Source organism: Rhinoderma darwinii, chromosome 2 (genome assembly GCF_050947455.1).
Source record: "Rhinoderma darwinii isolate aRhiDar2 chromosome 2, aRhiDar2.hap1, whole genome shotgun sequence".
NCBI lineage: Eukaryota > Metazoa > Chordata > Amphibia > Anura > Rhinodermatidae > Rhinoderma > Rhinoderma darwinii.
The window spans coordinates 466,759,945-466,773,439 of NC_134688.1; the positions used below are offsets into that span (position 1 = coordinate 466,759,945).

Sequence of the window (13,495 nt, forward strand, 5' to 3'; positions counted from 1 at the left end):
AGATATATTACCAACATGACATTACCTTTCACAGTGACATGGACGCTCTGACTTGTGGAGAGCTGCGGCTGGACGAGAACGTTACACGTGTATTCCCCTTCATCCACGTCCTTCTGCACGTCTGAAAGCTTTAACGTCCCGTTGGTTTCAAAAGCGACCTGACGATGGTTAAATGGGAGGAGGTTGGAGTTCTTGTACCACTTTATGGAGTAGTAGGGGTACCCAATCACGCGGCAGTGAATGTACGTGTCTCTCCCGGCTATTGCTGTGATGTTTTTCAATGGTCGAATGCTTGCCGGCCCTACAAAAAAACCACAGGGAAGCACTATATAATTCTAGAATACAGAAGCACAAACTTAATGTTGAGGTCTTTTGTAACTGAGATTCATGTTATGACTTTGCAACCAATTTTATTATTGCTCCAACGTGTAAAAAAAAAAACAACAACTCAGAAACTTTGCAAATAGTCTTAAATAATATTTTCCTACCGTTTTATATATATATATATATATATATATATATATATATACAGCTCCTTTGCAGTCCTATGTGTCTCCATGGTAACAGACTACAAACAAACCCTGTGTATTCAGATCCTGCAGTCATACTCCCTTCCATCTTACCCTAATTTCTGACTACCCTACCGAACGTATGTTAGTAAGAAGGGACAGATGAAACGGAGTGTGACTGCAGGATCAGACTACAAAGGCTAGGTTGTAGTCTGTAACCATGGAGACACATAGATCTGTATAGGAGCTGTAATCAAAAACCAGTATGAGCTTTGTAATCAAGACTATTTTCAAAGTTGCTTTAGCTTTATTTATATTCACTATATGTGCCAACACTACATACCAACAAAAAGCTGTCATGCAGTCCCAGCCTCACGCATGTCCCACACTGCTACATCCGGCTACCCAAAAAGTCAGTGGAAAAAGATTTGCCATGTCCTGGGATTTGATATACCTGAATCAAATCACACCTGATCATTCAGCTTCTAGATATAGACTTAAAGAGTAACTACACGTCATCAAACTTTTGATATGTTGTAGAGACATATCAAAAGTTTGGATCAATGGGGTCCGGGTGCTGAGACCCCCACCGTTGCTGAAACCAAGGTACAGTAGCCTTCACCTGAGTGCCCTGTACCTTCAGCCTGACGATGAGCGCTGATCACAGCTGAAGGTGCAATTCGGTTCAGTAAGGGTGGGGGTCTCAGCACCCGGACCCCCACCGCTCCAAACTTTTGCTATGTCTCTATGACATATCAAAAGTTTCATGAAAGTGTAGTTACTATTTAACTAGTTTCTACACTAAAACAGACAAATATTGACTTTTCATTTTACATTATTTTTCTTCTCCATTCATATCTAAAGCTAATTTCAGAATTTGTCTGGTTTCCTGCTACCAGAGAACAGTGCATTGTGGGAGCTCAGCTGTTTGATTACATGTCTGACAGCAGGGTGGAGCTAAACTGCTGACTGTTTCCAAGGGCAACCGACAGAATTTTGAATACAGGTGTGAGTATTGCAAAAACATATTGCATATTGATTTCATTCATTATTTATTATTAATTTTTTTTTTTTTTTGAGGAGCTGATTTGACAAGCACCTCTTACGTTTATTCGAGCCTGGTACAGGACGACTCCCGCAGAATTATTGGCAGTGCAGCGGTAGACTCCCCCGTCCCGCACCAGTGTGTTGGTGATATTTAGATAGCTGACGACATTGCCGTCGGAAGTGATCATCTGGATGATTCGATGGTTGCCGTTCTTGACAATGGGCTCGTCATCCAGCGTCCAGGTGATTGTTGGTAAAGGGGTGCCTTTTACACTACACATCAGGGACACGGGTTCTCCGGGACTCACCACTTTGTCACTGAAAGCAGAATTGATTTTTGGAGTTCCATCTATTAAAAAAACAAAACAGTAAAGAAATACATTCTTTAAATTCAGTAAAACAAAACAAAAAAACAACAATATGATGTGGTAAATATATCCAGATGTAGCAGAGCTGACTTTTTTTTATTTAAGTCTTTGGGGTTGAATATTTGCATTATCATGACAGTACTTGGCTGCAGTCGTAGATAAAACCACAACTGTGATTTCCCCATTAGTAGAGCCAAATGGCAATCTCTGCTCCGCTACATCTGACAGACTCAGCTCAGCTATATCTGTATGTCACATGATGTAATTCCTGCGTGTGGAGAAATACATGTTTTTTAGAACAAGACCCGATAACGACCTTCTCTCATGTACACTCATCCGCTATATATAACCGGCAGAAAAGGAAGGATAGATAGATAGATAGATAGATAGATAGATAGATAGATAGATAGATAGATAGATAGATAGATAGATAGATAGATAGATAGATAGTCTGATAGATAGACAGACAGAGACAGACAGACAGACAGACAGATAGACAGATAGATAGATAGATAGATAGATAGATAGATAGATAGATAGATAGATAGATAGATAGATAGATAGATAGATAGATAGATAGATAGATAGATAGATAGATAGATGATAGATAGTGTAAAGGATCTGCCAGGCACAGCTTCGGGGTTAACTCCCAGAACTAATCAGTCAGCACCTGAGAATACATCCCTGAGACTGACTCCTGCTTCCACCATTCAGGCTGGCAGGCTTAGGAGTGGGAGAGCCTATCGTAACCTGGCCAGACTCAGCTAGCTCCCGCCCTCGGTCTATTTAAGCCTGCACTTCCTGTCCCTCGGTGCTTGTTATTGCTTGTGTTTCCTTCCTTGTGGTTTCCTGGCCCAGCTACAGCTCCTGCTATTTTTGATCCTGCTCCATACAGACCCTGGCTTACCGACTACTCTTCTGCTTTTCGTTTTGTACCTCGCACACTCCTGGCTTGACTCGGCTCGTTCACCACTCTGGTTGCTCACGGTGTTGCCCTGGGCAACGGCCCCTTTTCCTTGCTTGTGTTCCTTTGTATGTTTGTCGTGTTTGTCGTGCACTTACTGAGCGCAGGGACCACCGCCCAGTTGTACCCCGTCGCCTAGGGCGGGTCGTTGCAAGTAGGCAGGGTCAGAGTGGCGGGTAGATTAGGGCTCACTTGTCCGTCTCCCTACCCCCTGCCATTACATAATAACAAGCCCATACCTAGTCTACCCCTGGTCCCTGACACCACTATGGATCCCCGTGAGACCCTGGCTCAGCAAATGCAGGGTCTCTCCCTACAGGTCCAGGCCCTGGCTCAGAGGGTCAACGAGCCTGATGCTACCCTGGTAGTTCCCCTCACCGCACCTCTTGAACCCCACCTCAAGTTGCCCGACCGGTTCTCAGGGGACCGGAGGGCTTTTCTCTCCTTTCGGGAGAGTTGTAGGCTTTACTTTCGTTTAAAGCCTCATTCCTCAGGTTCTGAGAGCCAGCGGGTGGGTATAATTATGTCCCGGCTCCAGGAAGGGCCCCAAGAGTGGGCCTTCTCCTTGGCTCCTGACGCCCCTGAACTTTCCTCCGTTGATTGTTTCTTTTCTGCTCTCGGACTTATTTATGACGAGACTGACAGGACTGCCTTTGCCGAGAGTCAGCTGGTGACCTTAAGTCAGGGTAAGAGACCTGTTGAGGAGTATTGCTCTGACTTTCGGAAGTGGTGCGTAGCTTCTCGGTGGAATGACCCTGCCTTAAGGTGCCAGTTTAGGTTGGGTCTGTCGAATGCCCTGAAAGACCTGCTAGTTAGCTATCCCTCTTCTGACTCCCTAGACCAGGTTATGGCTTTAGCGATACGACTTGACCGACGTCTCAGGGAACGACAACGTAAACGTTTATGTGTTTTCTCCTCCGACTCCCCCATGATGCCTCCCGAAGCTCCGTTGCTTCGTTCCTCCCCGAAAGATTCAGAGATACCTATGCAACTCGGGGCCTCCGTGTCCCCCCAACAACGTAGAGAATTCCGCAGGAAGAATGGTCTCTGCTTCTACTGTGGGGACGACAAGCATCAAGTGAACAACTGTCCTAAGCGTAAGATTGCAGCCAGAGAACTTCCGCGTCTAAGTGATCATCGGGGAGGTCACTTGGGCGCACAGGTATTTCCCGTAAATATGAAACGTACTAAGATCTTGCTTCCCTTTCAGGTCTCTTTTGGTGGTAGGTCTGCTACCGGCAGTGCCTTCGTGGATTCAGGGTCCTCTACTAATATCATGTCTGTGGAATTTGCTATGTCCCTTGCTATGCCTCTGATTGATTTGCCTAAACCTGTCCCGGTAGTGGGTATCGACTCCACTCCTCTTGCTAATGGTTATTTTACACAGCATACCCCTGTGTTTGAACTCCTTGTTGGCTCCATGCATTTGGAGCAATGCTCTGTACCGTTGATGCAGGGATTATCGTACGATTTGGTTCTAGGTCTTCCCTGGTTGCAGTTGCATAATCCTACGTTTGACTGGAATACTGGGGAGCTAACCAAATGGGGTAATGAATGTTGTACGTCATGTTTTTCTGTTAATTCTATTTCTCCCCCTAAGGAGGCGAATACGCTACCAGAGTTTGTTCAGGACTTCGCTGATGTTTTCTCTAGGGAGGCCTCCGAAGTGTTACCTCCTCATAGAGAATACGATTGCGCTATCGAATTGGTACCAGGAGCTAAGCTCCCTAAGGGTAGGATATTTAATCTTTCTTGTCCCGAACGTGAAGCTATGAGAGTGTATATCCAGGAATCCCTGGCCAAGGGTTACATTCGTCCCTCTTCTTCTCCGGTAGGTGCTGGCTTCTTCTTCGTGGGGAAGAAGGATGGTGGTCTTAGGCCATGCATTGACTACCGTAGCCTGAATAAGGTCACGGTAAGGAACCAGTATCCCCTTCCTTTGATTCCTGATCTCTTTAATCAGGTTCAGGGGGCCCAATGGTTTTCTAAATTGGATCTACGGGGGGCGTATAACCTTATTCGCATCAAAGAGGGGGATGAGTGGAAGACTGCGTTTAACACGCCCGAAGGCCATTTCGAATACCTCGTCATGCCCTTTGGGTTGTGTAATGCCCCTGCGGTCTTCCAGAATTTCATAAATGAGATTTTGAGAAATTACCTGGGGATTTTTCTGGTAGTGTACCTTGATGACATACTGGTGTTTTCCAAGGACTGGTCCTCCCACATTGAGCATGTCAGGAAGGTGCTCCAGGTCCTTCGGGAAAATAAACTGTTTGCCAAAACTGAAAAATGTGTGTTTGGGGTACAGGAGATTCCATTTTTGGGTCAAATCCTCACTCCTCATGAATTTCGCATGGACCCCGCCAAGGTCCAGGCTGTGGCGGAATGGGTCCAACCTGCCTCCCTGAAGGCGTTACAGTGTTTTTTGGGGTTCGCTAATTATTACAGGAGATTTATTGCTAACTTCTCGGTCATCGCTAAGCCCCTTACGGACCTCACTCGCAAAGGTGCTGATCTCCTCCACTGGCCTCCTGAGGCTGTCCAGGCTTTTGAGGTCCTTAAGAAGTGCTTTGTCTCGGCCCCGGTGCTGGTTCAGCCCAACCAAATGGAGCCATTTATCGTGGAAGTTGACGCATCTGAGGTGGGAGTGGGGGCTGTCTTGTCCCAGGGTACCAGGTCCCTCACCCATCTCCGCCCCTGTGCCTACTTCTCCAGGAAGTTTTCGCCAACTGAAAGTAACTATGATATTGGCAACCGCGAACTCTTAGCCATTAAATGGGCATTTGAAGAGTGGCGCCACTTCCTGGAGGGGGCTAGGCACCAGGTAACGGTCCTTACCGACCACAAGAATCTGGTTTTCCTAGAATCTGCCCGGAGGCTAAACCCGAGACAAGCTCGATGGGCGTTATTTTTTACCAGATTCAATTTTTTGGTTACCTATAGGGCTGGGTCTAAAAATATTAAGGCTGATGCACTGTCGCGTAGCTTCATGGCCAGCCCTCCTTCGGAGGAAGATCCTGCTTGTATTTTGCCTCCAGGTATAATCATTTCCTCGATCGATTCTGATTTAGTCTCTGATATTGCTGCTGATCAAGGTGCAGCTCCCGGGAACCTTCCTGAGAACAAGCTGTTTGTTCCCCTGCAATTCCGGCTAAGGGTACTTAGGGAAAATCATGACTCCGCACTATCTGGCCATCCAGGCACCCTGGGTACCAAACACCTCATTACCAGAAATTATTGGTGGCCTGGGTTGTCTAAAGACGTTAAGGCCTACGTCGCCGCTTGTGAGGTTTGTGCTAGGTCCAAGACTCCCAGGTCCCGACCAGCGGGCTTACTGCGTTCGTTGCCCATTCCCCAGAGACCTTGGACACATATCTCCATGGATTTTATCACCGATTTGCCTCCATCCCAAGGCAAGTCGGTGGTGTGGGTGGTGGTGGACCGCTTCAGTAAGATGTGCCACTTTGTGCCCCTCAAGAAACTACCCAACGCCAAAACGTTGGCTACCTTGTTTGTCAAACACATCCTGCGTCTCCATGGGGTCCCTGTCAATATTGTTTCGGACAGAGGGGTACAATTTGTTTCATTGTTTTGGAGAGCCTTCTGTATGAAGTTGGGGATTGATCTGTCCTTCTCCTCTGCCTTCCATCCTGAAACCAATGGCCAAACGGAGAGGACTAATCAATCTCTAGAACAATACTTAAGGTGTTTTGTCTCTGACTGTCAATTTGATTGGGTCTCTTTCATTCCCCTCGCCGAATTTTCCCTTAATAACCGGGTCAGTAACTCGTCAGGGGTCTCTCCTTTTTTTTGTAATTTTGGGTTTAATCCACGGTTCTCCTCCGTTTCACCTGGTAGTTCCAACAATCCCGAGGTAGAGGTCGTTCATCGGGAACTGTGCACAGTCTGGGCCCAGGTTCAGAAAAACCTAGAGGTGTCCCAGAGCGTACAAAAAACTCAGGCTGATAAAAAACGTTCTGCTAACCCCCTGTTTATGGTCGGGGATCTGGTGTGGTTGTCGTCTAGGAACTTGCGTCTCAAGGTTCCGTCCAAGAAGTTTGCTCCCCGGTTTATTGGGCCATATAAGGTCATTGAGGTCCTCAATCCTGTCTCCTTCCGGCTGGAGTTACCCCCGTCTTTTCGGATACACGACATGTTTCATGCCTCCCTCCTCAAACGCTGCTCCCCGTCCTTGGCTCCCTCAAGGAGACCTCCTGTTCCCATCCTCACCCCGGAGGGGGTGGAATTCGAGGTGGCCAGGATTGTGGACAGCAAGATGGTCCAAGGCTCCCTCCAGTACCTGGTCCATTGGAGAGGATACGGGCCCGAGGAGAGGACTTGGGTACCCGCCCGGGATGTTCACGCTGGGGTATTGGTCAGGAGGTTCCACCTGCGTTTCCCCAGTAAGCCAGGTCCACTTAGAAAGGGTCCGGTGGGCCCTCATAAAAGGGGGGGTACTGTAAAGGATCTGCCAGGCACAGCTTCGGGGTTAACTCCCAGAACTAATCAGTCAGCACCTGAGAATACATCCTTGAGACTGACTCCTGCTTCCACCATTCAGGCTGGCAGGCTTAAGAGTGGGAGAGCCTATCGTAATCTGGCCAGACTCGGCTAGCTCCCGCCCTCGGTCTATTTAAGCCTGCACTTCCTGTCCCTCGGTGCTTGTTATTGCTTGTGTTTCCCTCCTTGTGGTTTCCTGGCCCAGCTACAGCTCCTGCTATTTTTGATCCTGCTCCATACAGACCCTGGCTTACCGACTACTCTTCTGCTTTTCGTTTTGTACCTCGCACACTCCTGGCTTGACTCGGCTCGTTCACCACTCTGGTTGCTCACGGTGTTGCCCTGGGCAACGGCCCCTTTTCCTTGCTTGTGTTCCTTTGTATGTTTGTCGTGTTTGTCGTGCACTTACTGAGTGCAGGGACCGCCGCCCAGTTGTACCCCGTCGCCTAGGGCGGGTCGTTGCAAGTAGGCAGGGTCAGAGTGGCGGGTAGATTAGGGCTCACTTGTCCGTCTCCCTACCCCCTGCTATTACAGATAGATAGATAGATATGAGATAGATAGATAGATAGATAGATAGATAGATAGATATGAGATAGATAGATAGATAGATAGATAGATAGATAGATAGATATGAGAGAAATAGATAGATAGATAGATAGATAGATAGATATGAGATAGATGATAGATAGATAGATAGATAGACAGATATGAGATAGATAGAAATGAGATAGATAAATAGATAGATAGATAGATAGATATGAGAGAAATAGATAGATATGAGATAGATAGATAGATAGTTGACTAGAATAGATGATGACGATGATGATGATGATGATGGGCTCCACCACCTTCACATGTCCCACAATCCTCTGTGTCTCATCAATTATTGGTAACACTATGGACTATGTAGGTGCCGGTTGCATTCTATTATTCTCTGTGTACGTTTCGCTGCAGGATGAGTTTTCCCGGAGATCCACATTTGGGAAACCAATATGATAAAGTATAGGACGCCTTTAGTTGGTTACTGCAGTAGCGCCACATGGCTGAGGCCGCAGGGCGGTTCCTGTGCCCTGCTAATGTGAGCCCTCCGGGGTATTACTGCGGCCGCCATGTATTCTACATTTTTTTTTATATAAGGGACATTTTGTGCCAGTGGATATTTGTCTTGTCCGCGCGGCCCTGAGCATGATTCCCGCTGTCAGCCTGTGATAACCCCCACTCTCTCTCTCTCTCTACATCATTATGGATGATCAATATACTCTTCAGGATTTCCGAGCCACAAGAGATGGTTGCCGCGGTAACTGGGCCTAGGCTGGTAATCGCGCCTCTCCATACAAACACACTAAAAATAGCCTCCATGTTGTCAACGGCTGGATCCCTCATTAGCAGGCGGCCTGATTTATTAATCCTTCACCTTCCATCAATCGGACTTCCATTAACTAATCTCCATATAACCAAAAACAGCGAAAAATAAAGGACTGAAAAATTCCTGTAAGAAAAACATTGTAAATGGAAGTGAGAAAATGTCTCTCAGGATAAGACATAGATCAATGTTTAGTGGTAGAAGGGTGTAGGGTATTCACTTTTGACCGTACTTGCCCGAAATGTTTTATACATAAGCCTGCCCTTCAAAACTCCAACCATGTCACCATAAATCCTGCCCAATGTGTCCATAATGACGGCCGCAGTGCACCTCTTAGGCTCTGTTCACATCTGCGTCGCAGGTTCTGTCGGGAGCCTCCGTCGCAGAATCGGACAAAAATGGTGGACAAATAGCGCAACATGCATTACGCATTGCCAGTAAAACGACAGATGCTTTGATGGAAAACTGATGGACCCCATTATATTATGGGGGTCTGTTGGGCGCCGTTGGTGTCCATCGTGCGACGGATCCGTCTTTGTCGTTATTTTCATTGTTCCACTCCTATGAGAGTGGCAGACAGAGTGTACCCCTATAAGAAAGGCAGCCGCAGTGCCCCTATAAGAGTGACAGCCATAACGCCTCCATGACTGTAGCTGCCACATTCTCCACTTTTGACTGTAAAAGCCACAGTGCCTCCTGTAAGATCGAAAACGGCAGTGCCCTCCATCACTGAGACAACTATAGTGCCCTCCTATGAAAGACACAGTGCCCCCCTACGAGAGACAGCTCATAATAGAGTGACAGCGTGTAAAAGCAACAGATACAGTGTCCCCCAAAGGACAACTACAGTTATCCCCTAAAAAAGTGTCCACCGCTGTGTCCCCTATAAAAGTGTCAGAGGCAGTAACAGTCACCGTGCCCCCTTAAGAGCAGGGGTGGGATCCGGCCAGTTTGCCCCGGTTGTCCCGAACCATTTGTTAAAAATTACAGCCATTTCGCAGAACCGGGGTGAAGCGGGAAACCGGAACCGGTCCCCTGCACTGAATTGTATCCACGTCCTTAGGCACCATCTACAGGGAACGCCACAGGGGGCACTATCTACAGGAAACGCCTCAGGGTGCCCTAACTACAGGCAACGCTACGATCTCCAGAGGGCTCTATGGGGAGCACTATCTCCAGAGGGCTCTATGGGGAGCACTATCTCCAGAGGGCTCTATGGGGAGCACTATCTACAGAGGGCTCTATGAGGGGCACTATTTACAGGGGGCTCTATGAGGGGCACTATCTACAGGGGGCACTGTGTGTGTGTGTGTGTGTGTGTGTGTGTGTGTGTGTGTGTGTGTGTGTGTGTGTGTGTGTGTGTGTGTGTGTGTGTGTGGTGAATTACTTTACAGTGTTTGACACAATTTTATTCATGGGCACAGTGTATGGTACTATTATATTCACACTATTATATTTGAGGTGCAGTGTACAGTACTATTATATTTAGGGGCAAAGTGTGTGGCACCATGAGAATTTCATCTTCGTTTATAAGTGCGGAAATGTTGAAAAAGTAAGTAGCTGAAGACAACTGAGCGGCAAACTACAGAAATTGGTTGTGGCCACGATGCATTATCATAGAGGTTTGGACCAGATGGAAAAGAAAAGAGAAAAAAATGACTCCAATCTGAGTAGTCGTCACCGGTGAGTCACTAAATGTAAATGTTTAGGCCCCATGCACACGACCGTAAAAAACATCCGGAATTGCGGACCACAATTACGGACCAATTCCCTTCTATTGTCCACGTATACCTTCCCGTTTATTTATGGTAAGTTGTGCGGGCCGTAGAAGTCTATCGCAAAAGATAGGACATGTAGGATATGATACTTTGTATGGGAGCACGGGACGAAAATGCAGAGCGCAGACGGCAGTGACCGCACTCACTGTAGTCACTGTATGATCTCAGGCGAGATGATGGGTGTATCTTTTTTTTTGTGAAACAGCAACTCCCAGCATATCCTTACCATCGTTCTGGCTATACTGGGAGCTGTAGTTTTATGCCGTACAAACATATCGCAGGGGTTAAACTGAATTTGCAAATGATCTCTGTACTGATCTATATTTGTGCTGTATATATGTACTGAGCTTGATTCTAGGGATGTATATATGTACTGAGCTTGGTTCTGGAGCTATATACATCGTAACAACCAAGCTCAATAGATATATACAGCACCAAAGAGAAGCTCAGAACATATATACAACTCCAGAACCAAGCTCAGCATATAAATACAGCACAAGGACAAAGCTCAGCACATACATACAGCACCACAAGCTAACTACATATATACAGCACCACAACCGAGCTCAGTACATATATACAGCATCAGAACCAAGCTCACTACATATATATATATATATATATATATACACCTATCACCAGAACCAAGCTAAGTACATATATACAGCACCACAACGAAGCTCAGTACATAAATACATCGCCAGAACTAAGCTCAGTACTGTATATACGTATTGAGCTTGGTTCTGATGCTGTATATATGTACTGAGCTTTGTTCTGGTGCTGTATTTGTGTACTGAGCTTTGTTCTGGTGCTGTATATAGGTACTGATCTTGGTTATGGTGCTGTATTTATGTACTGAGCTTGGTTCTGGTGCTGTATTTATATACTGAGCTTTGTTCTGGTGCTGTATTTATGTACAGAGCTAGGTTCTGGGGATGTATATATGTACTGAGGTTGGTTCTAGTGCTGTATATATGAATGGAGTTTGGTTCTGGTATTGTATATATGTATGTATGAGCTTTGCTCTGGTGTTGTATTTATGAACTAAGCTTTGTTCTGGTGCTGTATATATGTACTGAGCTTGGTTCTAGTGCTGTATATATGAATGGAGTTTGGTTCTGGTATTGTATATATGTATGTATGAGCTTTGCTCTGGTGTTGTATTTATGAACTAAGCTTTGTTCTGGTGCTGTATATATGTACTGAGCTTGGTTCTGGTGCTAAATATATGTACTGAGCTTGGTTCTGGTGCTATATATATGTACTGAGCTTGGTTCTGGTGCTATATATATGTACTGTGCTTGGTTCTGGCTCTGTATATATGTACTGTGCTTGGTGCTGGTGCTGTATTTATGTACTGAGCTTGGTTCTGGTGCTATATATATGTACTGAGCTTGGTTCTGGTGCTATATATATGTACTGTGCTTGGTTCTGGCTCTGTATATATGTACTGTGCTTGGTGCTGGTGCTGTATTTATGTACTGAGCTTGGGTCTTGTGCTGTATATATGTACTGTGCTTTGTTCTGGTGCTGTATATATGTACTCAGCTTGATCCTGACACCGTATCTGTGCATTAGCCAGGAGATTTGTCGCTGCTTACTGCGTATGCCGCACTGTCCTCGACCCTTCTCACAGTGTACAGTGTAACTAAATGGGCTGAGCACGCTTAGGATATTAAATTTGCGCATATAGGTCTCTACGTAATGGGTGAGTTTAATATAATGTGTGAGTATGTAGGTGGGTATATATACGCTTATGTAATTATATACATAGTGTGGAAATCCACACTAAAACATTCTGGAGAGGGAATATTTTTATTTAGAGTCCACTTTAATATAGGCCATATTTGGAATATCGTAACTGTTTTATTTTATTATTAGAATAATTTTCCATGGCGCGATACACCGCAAAAAACTGTGACCCCCCCACGGCGCGTATGTCTCTGGCCGCAAAACAGGGAACCTGTTGTTAAAAGTTTGAATCCCACACCTGTTTAAGAGTGACAGTCACAGTGCCTTTTTTTTTTTTATAACCGTGACAGCCACAGTGCCCTCTAGGACAATGACAGCCACAGTGCCCTCTAGGACAATGACAGCCACAGTGCCCTCTAGGACAATGACAGCCACATTGGCCCTCTTCAAAAAAGCATCAGCATCAGTAACCCACTATAAGAATGACAATCGTTGTGCCCCCCCGTGTAACAGTCACGCTGCCCCTTATAACGATAATAACTATAGTGCCCCCTATAACACTGGCAGGCACAGTGCCCCATTTGGTATCTGACACAGAAGAGGTCATAATTATATTATGGAAAGATCTGGGGAATCTGGTGGTTTGGACAGAGTAGATAAATGGCCTTAGGACGAGAGGGCAAATTTCACCACTATGCAGTATATAGTAAAACAGACTTTGGGATAGTAGTTGATGGCACAATGAGCTTAGAAACCAGTGCCAGGTAGCTGCTGCCAAGGCAGAGAAAATAATGGGACGCTTCAAAAGAGGCCCAAAGGAACATAGTATTACCTTACTAGTCAAAGCATACGTGGAATACTGTATATAGATTTAGGCACCTGTATATAAGAGAGACATAGCAGAGCTGGAGACAGTTGAGACAATAGAGGTCATAAGGTCTGAGTTTCTGAACCCCATCACTGACACCCCATTATTCTCTACAATGACGGCTGCCGTTGTGTGACCAGGGGCTTTTTTAAAAACACAAAACGTAATTACATGTAGTGTTCTGTTTACAGCTAATGACTCCAGCAGCCATATTATTCCTAGACAGAGCCGTGTCCCTTGCAGATGAGATCCTGAGAAGGACACGCGGCTGATCTGTAATTACAGAGACAATAACAGCCTCAGCTGGCGCGACTTTCTATGGGTTATTATCTTTAATTGTCATGTGCCCTGCAATTGGGAATTCTAGAAAAAACATAGGGACAGCGCTGGATGTGGGTCCCCATAG

The 13,495-nt window shown here is 45.9% G+C and overlaps 1 protein-coding gene across 3 annotated transcripts in view; it reads right to left on the minus strand.

Moving 5' to 3' along the window:
- Positions 1-13,495, minus strand: part of DSCAM (DS cell adhesion molecule) — a 425,426-nt gene that overhangs the window by 204,989 nt on the left and 206,942 nt on the right. For all 3 annotated transcript variants that reach the window (XM_075854624.1, XM_075854623.1, XM_075854625.1), the window contains exons 7-8: positions 1,609-1,905; positions 26-301 (exon numbers count right to left, since the gene is read on the minus strand). In XM_075854624.1, the coding sequence (XP_075710739.1) occupies positions 26-301; positions 1,609-1,905 (573 nt within the window). The remainder of the gene's footprint in view (positions 1-25; positions 302-1,608; positions 1,906-13,495) is intronic.